At 36.8% G+C, this 16,712-nt stretch overlaps 1 protein-coding gene across 1 annotated transcript in view; it reads left to right on the top strand.

Moving 5' to 3' along the window:
* The window catches only part of PDSS2 (decaprenyl diphosphate synthase subunit 2), a 110,967-nt gene that overhangs the window by 32,453 nt on the left and 61,802 nt on the right, over window positions 1-16,712 (top strand). Inside the window, exon 2 of the mRNA XM_057390136.1 lies at window positions 14,754-14,885. Coding sequence (XP_057246119.1) covers window positions 14,754-14,885 — 132 coding nt within the window. The remainder of the gene's footprint in view (window positions 1-14,753; window positions 14,886-16,712) is intronic.

Here is a 16,712-nt window from a genome sequence, read left to right as displayed (position 1 = left end):
TCTTGGAAATATTTTCAGCTGAAGTATTTCCCTTTGTTTATGTTCTAAGAAACTTAGTAATTAGACATTGGTACATTAAGAGCTTATAAATAGCAATATTGCAGGAAGTGTAGTGCTAAGAAAATTTTGCTTTAACACATAGTATTGTTTTGAATGTTGTTTTGACCAAGGACACCYAAACAAAAGAATAGAACAGGCTGGCACCCATCATAAATTTGAAATTTTGGGCGTGCAATCAATATTTCTTTCCCAGGCTGAAATTATGTATAGAGGTTTTCATTCATCATACCAAGCGTAAATCCAATTAATCAAATGATTTTATGTGTAAGCAGTACAAAATGGCTGTTGCTGAAATCCTGGTATAGAATGGTGTAGAAATTGAAGGAGAGTTTTAAGGCTGTCTAGTTGTGCTGAGATGGTAGTTCTCGCAAATTCATTCATATTTACGGGAACATTTGTAGTTGCATGTCATAATCAGAAAGTCATTAGCAGCATTGGGGTGATTAATCAAGTCACTGCACGTCAGGCAATGTGTGTATTGGATTTTTGTCTTCTTTTCCRTGGTCTCATGTGAACCAAGTGAGGTCAGGCACAGTTGGTGTTTTGCTAAAGGAGCAGCGGGAGAGCTGGTGGAGGAAAAACCGCTCTGAACAGGTAACTTGTTAACTTGTTTCTGCAAGTCAGCACTCTATTRATATTGACAAGGTATCATTTGGGAAAAACTGTTTCCTACAACCTGATACATTTGGGGTGAAAGTTTAAAAAAGATATTGAAATATGAGAGTTGTATATTTTTTTCCCTTGTATGAGATTGCCAGGCCTGTGCAATAGTTGTTACAGATTTTTTTGAAGACTTGATTTTTCAGAAGGGGGTGGTGATTTATCTGAACCCCCCCTTTTTATTTTTTTTTAAGGTTCTGCTTTAATTTTTTGAGAGTATTGCAAGAGGTGATCATGAAAGAATATTTGCGTTTCATTCCAGAGGTGGCATATGTAACTGGAGAACTAAAAGATAAAATAATGGAATACTGGAAATCATTGTCTTTTTTTTTTTTTTTTTTTTTTTTTTTTTTTTTTTTTTTTTTTTTTTTTTTTTTTTTTTTTTGAAATGTCAGTACATCCGGGAGAATAAAAAGCCTGGGAATTGTCATAGTTTCAAGTGAGTTATAGCTTTACATGGGTGCCTTTTGCTGTTGACAATAATAACAGTGTGCTTGTGGTAAAACTAAAGAATATTTAAAACACATACAGAATTACTTTCAGAAGATTTGTTTTCTTTTCTTGGTAGGGTGGTGTTGGTTTGGATAATATTACATTGCATGACTGAAGGCAGCATTTTGTTGATTTTCATTCCAGGAAAATGATAARTCTTTCAAGATTTAAAATTATTAAGAATACTGAACAGAAAGATGCTTTCAGATTTTTAAAGAAGAGGTAGATACTCCTCCAAAGAAGATGGACTTCTTGTAGCAATTTGAGTTGACATTTTTCATTTGACAAATTCTATCATTTGTTTAAGATTTGTTTAAGCTACTGCTGAAAATGCAGGTCCTGTTCTGAGCTACATGGCAAGATGTGTGCCAGATTAGAATAAAATATCAGGTACATCTCGATAATATATGTAATAATAAAAAAAACCACATGTAAACTAAATGTAAAGAAACATTAGTTATCTTCCTGCATATGTCGGGTTTCTCTCTCCTCACTCCCATTGCACTTTGTCTCAGCAAACATTTAATATCAGTGCTGTATTCCTTTGTCAAAGCCTGCCATTTCATTTTTATTGGTTTCTGTATCTCTTGGAGGCAGGATCAGATCAGTGACTTAAATTTCCTTCCTTGTGACTCCTAAWTCTGGGACAATTTTGCTTCTGGCAGTTTCACCTTGGGCACTCTTTCATTTTCCCTAGGTGGTAGACCTTGGAATCTTGTTTTCAGATTACCTGAAGCAGATTCCTCTATTTTCACCTCTCCTATTACAATGGTTACTTGGAAATTTTTCCAAGGTTGCCTCACATGTATAGTGAATAACAGTTTTCCTTGTACTGTTGGTATCAGAAGGGTAGAGAAGCAAATTGATAAAGCATAGCATGGCATTAATTTTTCATTTTTCTTTTCACTCTTGCTTCTATTCCAAGAATGACATTTTAGTAAGGTGTTCTCTTTTGGCAATTCTAGAGTGGTTCTTTTTACGCCTCTGTTAGCAGTGCTGCCTTCCACTTGTTTCCCATGCTGTCAAAATCGTTKGGAGTTGTGGGGAGAAATTAAGTTCCTGCTTCACATTCCAGCACTACTTCCTCTTGCCAGTTTTTTCTTGCGGACTCCAGTAATTCCTACAGACTAAGTTTCTTAACTTGCYCTCCAGACTCTGGCACCAGGCAATCTAGGAAAAACTGAGGTGRTCAGTACCACCAACACCTTTCCTGAGTAACTACATAACTTTAGTACAGCATCTCCCTCTCTTTGTTTGTGTTGGTGTTCTGCTTTGGAATTGGGAYCCATCTTTTTCTGTTATGTCCAATGCAAATAAAGCAGTCGGTGTGAGGGCTGAGTTGTCTTGTGTTACACATGAAGCCTACAGTCCTTTTGAATGATAAAAACATGTTTTTGCCTTTCACTCCCCACACCATTTGGAATTTAGTGCTGTTCCATGTACTTGCCAAATTGAAGTTCAGGCCCTTTGCACAAAGCTTGTTCTCCACTGCCATCCCTCTTAAAAGGGCTCTTAAATTGTAATGTGATTTATTTTGAATACTAGTTAAAGGTTTTACCCTACCTTTGTATTTTCAGCTGTCTTTGTAGCTTTCCAGCTTCTTTCTTGCCCTTCTTGAACACAGGAGTGACACTTTCTTCATCCTTGGGAACCTCCCCTGATAGCCATCACTTTCTAAAGATCATGAAGTGACCTAGCAATAGTGATAGGTGTTTTCTTCAGCACTTGTGGGTGCATCCCATTTGTTCGCCCTGACTTGCTTAAAAGTTCCCTAAACTTACCCTCCTTCACCTGCTACTGATCACATTTATATATCAAAGACTAAATTTGATTTAGGTTATTATGAAGAGAAATCACCTAAAGCATGGAAATGGTGAGTTTTGGTGCAGCCAGCAGGTGAACAACAGTATCCTAAAATGACAGAGGTGTTTGGGGATTTCTGTAATGTTGACCACTGCAGTGGCCAGTGGACTGATTCTCAAAGACATAGACAACAACAGGAACTTCTTGTCACMTGAATGTGTGTTTCTAAACAGGCTGGGCAACCAAACCACCCTGGGAATTTTATGCTAAGTAGTGTTAGGTATCTACAGTCTAAGCACTGCTGGAAACTCTTTGGATTTTGGCAGAATGGACCCTACTGTATTTGTGTATCCTTTGCCTGATACCAAACAGAAAAACATAAAACTACCAACACAAAATTTGTGTGTGATTATCTGTAGAACTTGTTGCTTAATGCAGTCTCATTTGACGTGCACAAATACTTCTCATCCATACCCTAGCACATTTCTGGCTTCTCTGTGCATATTGAATACTTGTTATCCTCTTGATCTTTGCCAAACATATTCRCATCTTTAGTAGTTCACACGTTTCCAAAATGTATTATTGGTTGTTTTGTGAAGTTGAGTGGGTTTTGAGAACTTTGGGTTGTGTGGTGATTTTTTTGAATCTCGCTTATTAGTGATARCTGCTGTGATATTGGGAGCAGATTGGATAGGGGTAGACCTGTAAATTTGTACTTTGTGTAAAGACAAGTTTTTAGATATTACATTTGTCCCTGAGATGCTGCTGTTCAGTGAAAAAAAAAAAAAACAAACCAAAACCCACCAAACCACAAGTTCCCACAAAGTAGTTAACAAAAATAAGCAATAGAAAATTTAGGTGTCATCCCTTATGGAAAGGACATGAATTTCAGTGGAAGTTGGATCAGAAATACTAATAATTTTTATACTACTTTGATAGTAAAGTAGTATCTAMTCTATACAGGGGGGAATAGAATACAGGGGATACTGTGATCTGAAGTGTGTGTTTTGGGCTCCTGACTTGCAATCAAAAACCTGATGAATTTCTGCTTCTACCTTTCCTCTACGTTACCCCCTCGTTTTTGGCATGAAACATGTTAAACAGCTAAACCACTGGMGGAGTCATCTGAATTCAGTAGCAGAAATCTATTTTAGCTTGCACTGCCAGCAGTTGGTACTTCAGAATTTTCCAGAGAGTTACCAAATCAAATGCTGTACCAAATCAAATTCTCTTGATACTTTCAACCACGTGTGGAAAAGAAACCATTTGTATATGATGTGCCATAACTATAACTGAAAGATTGAAATACAAAAATATTTTCTTTCTTTTACAAATCACCTGCAAGAATGAACTCTGCTTGTTATGACATAACAAAGATGAGCTTACACCTTGCTACATCTTCACTGAATAATTCCAAATGCAATACAACAAAAGCATAATTCTGAAGTACAGTTTAATACCAGTGGGTGTAAACAGTCACATTTCTATGTYTTTTTTGAATTAATTATTTTAATTCCTGTCAGATTCATATTTGTGGTAGTAATGTACCCTACGTGGCAAGTGCTGAGAAAACATTTATAAAAAGCTTTGCCAAAGAAATCTGCCTATATAGACTACAGTGACTTTACTGTTAAGAATCTTCATGTGTTTATAGAAAAAAACATACTAGTTGAGCAAGTCTGATTTGTAGAATTTCTTGCTTGAATACCCAAGTTACTTAATAATTGTAATACAAGAGATAGAATAGTACAGCATTCTATTGATATGTTGGCAAAGAAGCAAACATGACCGGTCTTTACCATCTGTTTATAATGCTATATAAAGAAGACCTTCCTAGTTGCCATAGAAACCAGCATTTCCAAAACCACAAGTGTTTGCTTAAAATCTCAGGCCTTCTGAAGTCTTGCATTTTCTGAAAAAAAAAAAAAAAATTGAAAATATCTAAACTTTTCCAGTGATTTTTATTTCCTAACAGTTTTTTTCTGTAAAATACTTTCAGTATTTTTGTGCTGTATCTTCTTTCAAGACTTGAGAAATTTAAAGGGTGCTGCTGGTAACTTTATGAGCTTATTTGATGCTTAGCAATGATCCCCAAAAAGGTGACAGATCTTATTGGGTTTTAGGTTGATCTTTGTAAACGGAGGGGTTTTAGTTCAGATGAACAATCTCAGTTGTGATATTGACACAGTGGAGTGACAAATACAGATTTTGGGTGGAGCTCACATCGAAAATACTCCTTGACCTGAGTAAAAACCAAGATTCATCTCAATTATCACAGTTAGTCACTTGGGTCTTGCTGAAAAAAAAAAAACCAACAACAACAACAACAAAAAACCAAAAAGACCCTCTAGAATCAGAAATTTGTAGAAAAAACATCAAATGAAGATAAGACAGGTAGGAGTTATGGTCTAAGTTTGCCTGAAATTGTTTCTTTAAAAGTTTTCTTTGATTGCTTGGAACTTTTGAAAAGCCTCAAGGTATAGTATTTATAAGTATATACATTTGTCACAGAATCTGGGAAGTTTTATTTCTCATTTGCGACTGTATGTTCGTATTGCTGCCTAGCACTTTGTACTAATCATCCACWATGTTTTAAGGTGCTTTTCCCCCCACCAACTTACAAAAGGCTTCTGCTATGTATAASCACTTAACTCTAGTAAGTGGTGACACTGCAGAGTGCTGCATTTGGAGAAATGCTGTTGGTTGATTTTCAACCACTTAATTTCTGTTTCTGTCCAGAAGGAAGTTTTTTGTTTATGGTATTCTTGGCATGTGTTTGGCTGAACTACTTAAAGTGAGAACAGTCCATTGAAGCACAAAACTTGGAACCTCTTTCTCACTACTAGTAAAGAGCCCTCARCATTTTTAGGGAAGAATTATTCATAATTAATTCATCTGAATGTGTGATTTCTTTTTTGTAATTAATTCATCTGAATAGTTCTGAAAACCAGTGAAGTTGTTATCTTTAAATCTTTTTCATTATGGAAGGTTAAAAGAACTTTTTATATCATTCTGTCATGGCAATACATATCCTAACATTTTTTCCTTTTTGTGTTTCATCCATTTGTAAAACATGCTGTGAGCAATTTAAGTCTGAGATAATGGCCAGGAGTTGACCTATTTCATTGTTACATTTTCCTAGTAAAGTTTATTTAGTGCAAAATACATTTTTATGACAGGCTCTACAATTACTGTATTGCTGAAGTGACACTGGAGCTCCAGAGGTGTCTGAATTCATTAGCCTTCTGGAGCTAATCATCTTTCTGTCATTCACTGAACTCTTCCAAAATATTTTTATTCCTTTCACTTAGCAGATTATTCCTGGATCTGAGAGAGCCTGTTCCCAGAAAGGCAGTCTTGTGCCTGAGTCCACCTGTTGATATTGGTTGAGAGTGGGGTGTTAGACCTCCCACAAAGTTTAAATAAAGCAAATATTGATGGAGAAATCAGACACACAAAAATTAGGCTTCTGTCTAAGTATTTGTGGTCAGAAAGATAAGGGTGCCAGACCTGCAAGCTACTCCTGGTCAGAGTAATTGCACTCAGACACTAACTGCATTTTTTGATGTTAGCTTGCCTGCTATCCACATCACATTCCAAACCAAGTCGCTGACCAGGAAAAACAGTGRAGACTGGCACTTGGTTTAAAAATACATTTTGGTGGTTTGTTTCCTGTGTGGTGCCTTTATTGTCATCCTTAAGGTGGTCCTGCCCCTATCACTCATAAGATCTGCTGGGTAGAGAGTAGGAGGTCTTAAAATAATAATAGCAGTAAATAATATTTTTTACTGAATAATCAATGTCTTTGAGATAAATGTCTGATTATCGCCGTCCATTATTTTTATAGTGTAGTTTTTTTTCAGTTTCCATCGTAGGTATTTTTCAGATCTCCCTGCAACCTCCAAACAACCTTTTTCACACTTCAGTCTCAAGCTGTTGCTGTGTATTTGCACCTTCATTCAAATGAAAAAGATAATGGTTTTCTTCTTCTCACCAAGCAAATCTTTTTCCYCTTTGTCTTCATTTGGTCATAAGTTCTGCAGAAAATTGGAGTTGATKATGTGTGGGCTTTTTTTGTTTGGTTTGGGTTTTTAGTTGATTGATTTGTTGGGGCTTTTTTTCTTTGTTTTTGTTTTTAAAAGTAGGGAATATCCTACCCTAAAGGAAATAAGTGCATCAAAAAACCTGAAAATAATATGCAACTACTGATCTTCATGGGAGTGATTCAAATAACCTCTGCCTATTTGGGAAATCAAATAAATCTAGTAGCAGTGGAAGGTAGACTGATACTAGTGTCTAAATAGGGTTCTACAGTCTCCAGGGGAAACTTAGTGGTTTTTTATTTCAAGAATTCGAAGGCTGTATTGATTTCCAGGAGCTGTAAATGCTCAGTTACAATTAACTCCAAGTTACCAAGAAGAAGTGTTTGAATTTTTTTTGGTGCCTGATCAAAAACCTCTAGTTTCTTAAACTTTGTGTTTTGCATAAGATTTGGGTTTTGTGGGATCTTGCCCATTTGAATCTCCACAATTTTATCTAACCTTCTGACTTTTGTAGTTTCCTGGAAGGCTCCATCTTTTGTGATCCTTGTTGTGTTTTAGAAGTTGTTGGAATTTTCTACTTGAAAGTACTGCAATATTTAAGATAGTTACTAAAGCCTGAAGGAATAAGTGCATTTTGCAGCTCCAGAAGGAGATCAGTCTCTCTTCCGATCTTGAGGGGGGCTGTGGCTTTTTCTAGAGATTCTTGAAAAAATAATGTGCAAGACTTTATCTTGTGATAAATTACTTCWGGGAATTATGTGATTGACCCCAAATTCTGTGTATCTTCTACCTGGGAGTGTAGTTTTCCACACTTCCATATGAAGATCACATTTAATAAGCAATAGTGATGGAACTTTGGATGGAATTTTTCACCATTTTTTAAGAAATATTTCTCCTTGTAAGCAAGATCTCATGAAAATTGAGCAGCTGGAGTCMCTCCGGTTGGAAAGGACCCTAGAAATTCTACTCCAGGAGTTTTCTGTTCTRGAAGGTTTGCTTTTGCAACTTTCTTCCAAGAGAAAGCAACAAAGATAATATTTGTTACTCTTCTATCCAGTTTRTGTGAAGAATACATTTAATATTTCACAGATGCACTTTGTGTAGATTTCTGGGACCCTTGAATATCTGAATTTCATAYCATTTCTATTTTAAATGTATACAGCATGATCTTTAGTCACTGTCTCCAGCCAAGTAGGTGTCTGAGATGATATCATAAMTGGTAGAAAAGGTACCCAAATTTATAGAGTTCTGGCGTAGAGAAAAATCCTGCAGCTTTTGTGGAACTGAGCATTTTGAGGCCTTTTTTTAACTGAAGACCTTGGTTGCAGTTCATTCCCAAGTACTCCTAAGTCTAAGAGTTGCCAAGTGAAAGCACAGATACAACGTTTTCTGTGTAAGTTTTTCAGTGACTCTGCCTGTAAGTGTGTAGTTATGAATCCATAAATTTCAGACAAGTATTTCCTCACTGGACCACAACCACTCTTGATTTGCACATGACTAAGTTACTGTTTTGGCTTACTTTTAACTCTCCAAGCATCATACCATATAATGGTTGAAATTATTCAGAAGTTTCTTTGTGTTATTAAGTGAACTTCTAAATTGCCTTTTAATAATTTTTTTTTGCCTTTGGATGAAAAGCCATTGCAGRGAGGTACATGTCATCTTTACACCAGAGCTGTGCTTGGCTTTTTGTCTGTATTTCTTTGTGATTGGCTTCACAAAGGTCCTGGGTTGAAACCCTTCATTTCTCAGAGGCGGAGAGGTGGAGCAGGAGGATTATTAAAGACTCCCTTGTAAACTGGTGTAAGAGCATCTTCCCACAAAGTGAGACGGCAACTTCAATTCCTCCAAGCCTGGTGTGACTCATTATASAAGTCTGCCCTTACTGGATAAACCCTTTAATTACTAGGCAGTTGCATAATGGTGATGAACCCCATCCCATTTATCACAAGCCTGTTTTTCAGGTAAGGAAGTACTCCAAAACTCAATACTCATTTTCCATATGCAAAGAGATGTTCAGTTGTCCAAGTCCAAGAATAAGTTTCTAAAACAAACATTTTCATCTGCAGCCTCTAGTGGACTTCTAAGCTGAGATGGCATGTGGGTTGCAGAGCATCCCTCCTTCTGTCATTTCGTGTCAGCTGCATATTTAATTTGAATCCCATTTTTCCATTCTCTTCRCTCCATGTGAAGTAAGTTTGTCTTCTCTCCCCTTCTGAATCATGCTCAAAGCACATGTCATGACAAGGCTGATTCTCCTCTACAGATCTGGCTGTGAATGTTGGAATGGGCCAGGGTTTTTAATGTGTTCTGGAGAGATGTACAGAAGGATGCTTAATAAATACTTGAAACTTGAGTAGCAGGTGAAAATAAATTGCTGTAGACTGCTGTTAGCATATACCAAAGGTATAAAATTGAATGCTCTCAGTTTTCAAATGTATGCATGTTTGAGTGTGATCATATGGTCAGATGGTGAATCCTATGATTCAAATATGCGCATCAATAATACAGAGGTTTAACATCCATTTTAAAAATGAGTATGTCAGAGAATTTTCTCTTATTTACTTCTGACAAGTCATTAATACAGCAAATTGGATAAAAGCCCTGAGGCTGGTATTTCTTGCATTTCTAATAAGGAAGCCAACAGTCTTGCSAAGTAGCTCCATGCCTTACTTCTAGTGCTAGATATAGAATTGTCAGTTATAATTAATTTCAAAAAAGTGAGTTGTGTTATTTTTAAATGTACCTGAACCTGTAAYGTGAGTGCTTCCTGATAACCCTTCTATATTGAGCAAAATTGAAGGTACTTTCCTGAGATGCCACAGATTTAAAAACTCTATCAATTGTCRCATTTGGAATTGTCAGTTTGAATATAGGGATTTCTTTTTCAGAATAGTTTCTAATTCAGCCTAAAACTAGCCTGTGCTTTCAATGACTCTATCCTATGCTTATAAATCTTCTTCATCAATGTAATTGATTTTGGTTGTGTTACAGACTTTCACAGCTGCTTTTTATTAGAGCTGKGTGAACAGGCCATTCTTTCCCCCCTCCTTTTGTTTGACAGCTGAACAGGGAAGGTAAAGGAATGGAATTCCTCTCTGTTTTCCTTCCCCTTGTAACTACACGGGGCTTGTGTATGGCCTGAAACAAAATGATTAATCTTGTCAGTGGGATGCCTTCGATAGAATGCATGGAAAGGAAGGGCAAAAATTACCGGAGGAGGTGAGAAGGACAGTGATCCATCCACTTCAGCCCCTACCAGCAGTGCTGTGGCCACCAAACACTCTGGGGTGGGGCTGGAGGGGCTCCTGTGGGGTAACTGATGAAAGGGCTGCTCCCTGCACAGCTCCTGCTTGCTTCAGTCGTGAGCAGAACATTTGGGAAGTAGTAACAACGTTTATCCAAACATTTAATAATCCCTTTTTGTCTCTTCTAAAACACCTTATCACATCAGTTTTGTTGTAAAATTTGTTCTGCATTCTTCATAATTAATTAAATTTGAATTAGCGCTAGTACCCATAAGTGTGGTCTTTTCTGCTACACCCACTTGCAGAGTCAATTGGCTTCGAGTTGCCTGTGCAGGTTGTTTTTTGCTGCCTTTTGGTACCATGAAATTAGCCCCATTTCCAGCTCTTCCTTACAGTAACTGTTTTAGTTGCGATGTTTCCTCTTTATTGTTTAAATTCACACTTTAATATAATGAAAAGAAGTGCTAGGAACGTGGTTTTGTCTCATGCAAATAATTTTAAACCTTTGTGRTATTTAAATACTTAAATACAAATGGTGCTTGCAAAGAATAGCAGATTTTTATTTTAATCAAAGTGTAAATTACCGATGGAGTTAAACCTGACAGTTGTTGGAGGTTAAAATTCTACTGAAATAGCTGCACGTGTGGAGCAATACACAAAGCACTAAGTGAAACGTTTGCCTGATTTATTCTCTGCAGCAGACGGACTGTGGTAGTAGGAGGTGTAATTTGCAGCACATTAGCTATTAGCCRGTGTCACTGCCTGAGTGGGTGGTGTGAGTCTCCCGTGCGTGTGCAGTGTCACACCGCGCATGTGTCGGAGCCAGGCGCTTCTCCCCTGTGCTCTAAGATGAATTTTTTTTTGTGAACACTGTGCTGTATTTRAAACTGTGAATCTGCCAGTTTTCAACTGGGTTACTCTGTCACACGGATAATATCTAGAGTAAATGGCTTTTCCTTCCCTCCCCCAAATTCTGAATTACAAAACGGAATTGTAGGGGTATTTGACTTTCCTGCCTTCTTTCGGTATGCAGTCCCCCGAGATGAAGGATGTCATTTGCAGATATCCAGCCTGTAAACTTAACAGGAAGCAAAATTGTGCTAATGATTGAGGGGGGTTTTGAGTACCCTATGCATGCACTTGTGGTGTTCAGCAGAGGTTTTTCTAAAAGAGTGTCAGCTTGATGTATCTTTTTTTTGTGTGCACAATTTCACTTGGGTTGCTTTTAGTTCACTTTTTTCCCTGGAGGCACCTGTCTCCTGCCACATACCCATCAAGACTAATTGCACCATCTGGAAGACTTTTGTGTTGCTGTTACTGTTGCAGGTTGTCCCTGGGGAGCTTAATTCAGAATGTGAATGTGACCCCTGAAGCCATGTCAAGTAGCTGCAGTAGTTTCCAGTGTCTAAAGGATGATCACCGGAGGCTTTATTTGTTTGAAGTCTAATTCGGTTTGCTTTAGTGTGGGTATGTTACGTGTCAGTAACACAGCATGTTTTGAAAATGGAGTTAAACTTTGACTGCTGGTTTGGTAATTCATAGAAATCCTGTCTAAAATCACATCCAAACCATATGTAACACAGAGGCTGTATGATTAGGTGTAGAAATGACAGAYATGTTGCTTCTTTATTACTTGATTTTTATGTTCTGTTCTTCCCCCTACCCACAGCTGCACTTTTCATTAACAGTTTTCTGCTAAGAAAGTAAGGTATTCATTGCTAATGGTGTTRCAAACACCCTGAACAGCCCTGATCATTTGTTTTTGCAACAGAACTGAGTATTTTCAACGCAGGTAATTTTCTTTTCTTCTTCACCTAGTCTGAATCAGGTAAAAGTGCTTCACTTCTAGTGTCTGTCCAGGCAACGGTTTAGTTAAAGGCCAGTGCCCCATGTTCCTGGGATGAACACTTTTTTTCTCTACTTTTGTAACATCCTGTCCCTTGACAAGCTGTAGGGCACTGGGCATGAAAAACCAGTGTTCTTATTGTTAAAAGTATCACTATAATGTTTTTAACCATTATTCATTTCTCATGAGATCCCACCTTTAGTAAGACGCTCTGGTTTTACCAGAATACATACATGGAAAAAAGCATTTTTTTTTCTAAAACCACTTTTCTTTAAAAGTGATAGAGTTTTGAATAGTGTTGAGGAAATATGTTTGAATTCAGTTGCATCATCTGTGTAACTTCTGTGGTTGTGAGTAATGTGGTCAACTGAGGTTCAAGCCAGAGAAGTACTTACACYACCACAAACAATTATGAATTCTGTATACAGGAAGTATACACACTATGTATTATTCATTATATGAWTTTTCTGTATTTTTCCTGGGTAGTTTGATGTTCATTGTGGCTCTGACTTTGGAAATCTGTATAGTTCTAAGTGTATTATTGTCTCAGCTGCATTCTGCTAACTGTATATTGGAGCATGGTAAGAAACACATTATATATTTGTGTGCTTGGTGAGAATAGAGATATGCAGGTTAGAAATTCATGAAAGGGGCTGAAGGTAAGTCCTATCCCCTTCCTCCTTAAAATCCCTCACTGCATGTAGCCAAAAGCTACGTAAAAAAAATAAAGGTGCATGTTACAACACCACGGTGTGTGTGCCCTTGAGTAGAGATCTGAGCTTTCATGTRTTTGAGTGGCTGGGGAGTACTGAACTAAAAAAAAAAWAAWTTCTMRTTTGGRAAGTTGTATAGWATCTCCCTTCTACTGCTTTTTATGGTCAGGGCTTCTGTGAGCATGGGGTGTCCTGAGCTGCCAGGCTCACCGGGCACTTGTGACCTATGCAGGGTGGGCCAGCCTTTCAGTCTGCAGGTGCAGCAAATAGGATGTGGAGAGATTAAAAAAGCACAGAAGTCATGGCCTCATTTGGCTAGTTAGATCTCACCAGAGCTAAAAGCGTTGTGGGTTGTGGTAAAAGGCCATATTGGCCTCCTTTAATCCTAATTGATCATGGCATTCGTAGGGTGTAGCTACCCTGAGAGGGACCTTAGGCATCTCTGGAGGGAGAAGTATTAACCTACAATCGGGTGTGTGAGAGTGTGAAGATCAATCCCAGAGGTGGACTAGCACCAGCTACCTGGGTGGACCTGCTCTTTCTCCTCTGAGCACAGTTCAGACTAATTCCCCATCACTGTAAAATAGGATGGAAACACTCAAAAAGTCAAGATTTTATTTGCAGTAGCACAGGAACTTCCACAAAGAAAGTTGCTATTTAAATTATTTTTCTTCATGTTTTTGTGTCYGTGTAAATGAAGCAATGTGCAGAAGATACTCTTGCATTGTGAAGTGTACATGTAATGAAAAAAGTCCAAATGAAACCTCACTTTGCATCCACTGTTTCCTTTATTCTTTATTCAGACATAGTTGCAATATCAATATCTTGGATTTTTTTTTTTGTTCAGCTGTTTTAAAGACAGTTTTGTTTTGATTTCCTTCAGTTCTTGGGGGTAAAATTATACTCTGGGRTAAAATGAGTTCAAGTGCTTAGTAATTTATGATGTAATTCTTTGTATGATTTATTAACAATCATTTATATGATATCAGAGATATGGGCTCTTGCTTATTGGAAATTAGTTTACAAATTTAATAGCATCTGGAATGTATTATCCTTTTGTCTAGCTATTTAGCTGTATTGATGAATGTAGGAAGTAGAAAGCAAGTTTGACAAGGACAGGAAGAATACAATTGGAGACATTGCAGTCAAAAAGGAAAGCCAAACTCACTTGAAAATAAATTATTTTTTGAGGTGGTATTTCTAAAGGGTCTTTTGGAATTGCTCCCAACAAATATGATTTTGGGGACAGTTTCCTTCCCAAATTTAAAGTTGTAGCATTTGAAACAATTCCTTTGTTTAAATCAGCTCATCTCTGCTTCATTTATCTCTCACTTTTATTGTACATCTTTCATCAGTTTCTGCATTTTCATTATTCTCCTGCTGTTGTTAGACCTGTTCTATGCACTGTGCCCTTTGTTCACAAACATTAARCAGTTTTCTTTCAGCAGGTTATAGATTTCAGTTGTACCTTTCCTCCTTTGCCTTTCTTCTCATGAAGAAGGAGGCTTATTTGGCTTTTTTTCACTTCAGACAAGAAACTGAAAGCTTTTACATTGCTGTTACAGTAGATTACATTGAATTATTCTGAAATACTCCTGTCATGACATGATGTGAAATGCAAGAGACATGCTGCTCTTTGAAAATAATCAAGATTTAATTCAATCCTAAATACCTGTTTTTCTCTGCAATAGTAGGATTTCAATGTAAGTGTCAGGTAAAGGATGACAAAAGATCATGATTCATAATTGCAACTTATTTCCCTCAAACATGAATATTAAAGACTTGATGAAGGGATGGCAGCCTGAGGTCTAAGTCTTTTTCTTTCACTTTAGTACAACCAGTGAGCATGGGTTGTGGAAATAAACTTTGTTTTTCCTTCTTTTTTTAGGGGTTTTGTGTATGACAGCCGAAACAATTTACAGATGCGAGGTTTGGTCATACTGCTTATCTCCAAAGCTGCTGGACCCAGCACAACAGAACTCTCTTTYCAGCATGACATGGTCAGTGGAATTTATTCCAGGTATGTAATATGATATTCTAAGGTATATTTGAYGGGCAATTTCTTGGTGGTATCAAAGCATCTTAAGTGGCTTGTTCACCTGTTAAGGAAAGTCAGTACTTGCCTAATCACAAAGCTTTGTTCCTCRGGTTTATTATAAGCTTTCCACAGTGAAAACCATTTCCTAATGTTTGTTTAACTCTTATTGTGTCTTATTTGTGGCTTTTAGGCACGACCAAATTGAAAATGTTTGGGGCAAGATAGTTAGTTGAAAGTTTACATTAAGAGGTACTCAGAATAAAGAAACCCCAATTCTAGAAAATATTTTTAAATAGATATTTGCATTTTGATTTGCTCCAGTGTTATTTGGGTACTCCTGTTAACTAGAAATTTCAGAGTGAGATGCCAGTCTTGTGGGACACCAGTTGATCTCACTGAGCACATAAATTTTTGTATAGCCCATTTTAAGGATATTTTCCCATGCAGCAGCAGTGTAGAATAAAGTTTTGTACCTCCCACACAGCAGATCTACTGAGTCTACCATTATGGTTCCTTAGGCTCTCAGTGAGATATTTCAGCTTCATTGAGTTCCTAAATATTTTTTAAGCTTTTAAACTAAATTTCTTAATACTAGTAACAACAGTAATCAAAAACAGTGGTTGCTGTCCTTYGCATATTTGACAGTGAACTATTCAATTAAAGTAAGTAATGAGATCTGGTTAAAAAATGTAAAATTTGGATTTTTTAAAATCCTTTTGAAAATTTGTGTGTTGCTTGGTTTAGGAAACAAGACTGTTGTAATTTTTATTAATTGTGTTTCTGACCTSTGTAATATATTAAACAAAGATGCACAAACTTAGTGACATCTTTGCATCCTGATTTGTTTCAAAACGCARCGGTAGGATTGTAGAATTGAAAAGACCAAACAAATAAAAATTTTAAAATATATGTAGTATCTTAAAATAGCAGAGAGGGAAAATATGTATGAATTGGTACAGGCAGAAATAACAGTAAGWAAGAAAAAGGACAAGACTGTAAAATAGGCTTGTCATGGAGGGCTRTGTTGTCCCTTTAGCTTTTTAATTCTGTTCTTATTTTGTTTCATTTGTAATGCCCCCTTAGGGCTATACAGTTTTTATATTTATATGCAAATTATGCTGTATGAAAGCATAATTCTAGTTAGTTAATTATGGCACAGGAGGTATTTTAGTTTGTTTTGTAAATGATTTAAAAAGTTTACCGTAAATATGCCTCATAAAAGGAGAGAAAAAGCATTATTTTTTGGATAACTAAATTCTTGAGTATGATGATTCTGACCATGGAGGTAAAGTTTGAGCATTTAAACCTGCCGTTGGGAAGGTGACTAGTGGAAGTATTCATTAAGGAGCAAATAAGACCTTGAATTAATAATGAGCCATTTGGTGTAAATGGACATCACTGGAACAATGCCAGTTCAACCAGCTGAAAATCTAGCCTAATAATCTAAGTTTGAGCAAGTCAATAGCCATTATAATATCTAGTTCAGAGTTACAAAGGTACTCCAAAAAAGAAACAATTTTGAATACGCCCACACAGGTTCACTTAAGGTTCATTACTGTCTGCAAAAGTGATGACTGTGGAGTTGTTAATTTAAATGGATTTTCAGTGACACTTTAAGTCCTGCAGCATGGTGTAAATAGGAGCAAACATGCCACTGTGTTGTTTCATTTTGTGTCATAATGGTCAGTTCTTGCTCTCTACTGAAGTCACTGTGGGCTTTGGCTTTGGACTTCTTTCTTTATTTAAGGCATTTTTCCAACTACATTTTTAAATGTGAGTCTRATTTCTGATTTTGATTGCTCCATTGTA

The sequence above is a fragment of the Malurus melanocephalus genome, unplaced genomic scaffold, assembly GCF_030028575.1.
Source record: "Malurus melanocephalus ecotype Western Australia unplaced genomic scaffold, MMel_1.1 scaffold_23, whole genome shotgun sequence".
NCBI lineage: Eukaryota > Metazoa > Chordata > Aves > Passeriformes > Maluridae > Malurus > Malurus melanocephalus.
The sequence above is the reverse complement of the archived record's forward strand: the minus strand, read 5'-3'. Positions and strand labels throughout refer to the sequence as shown.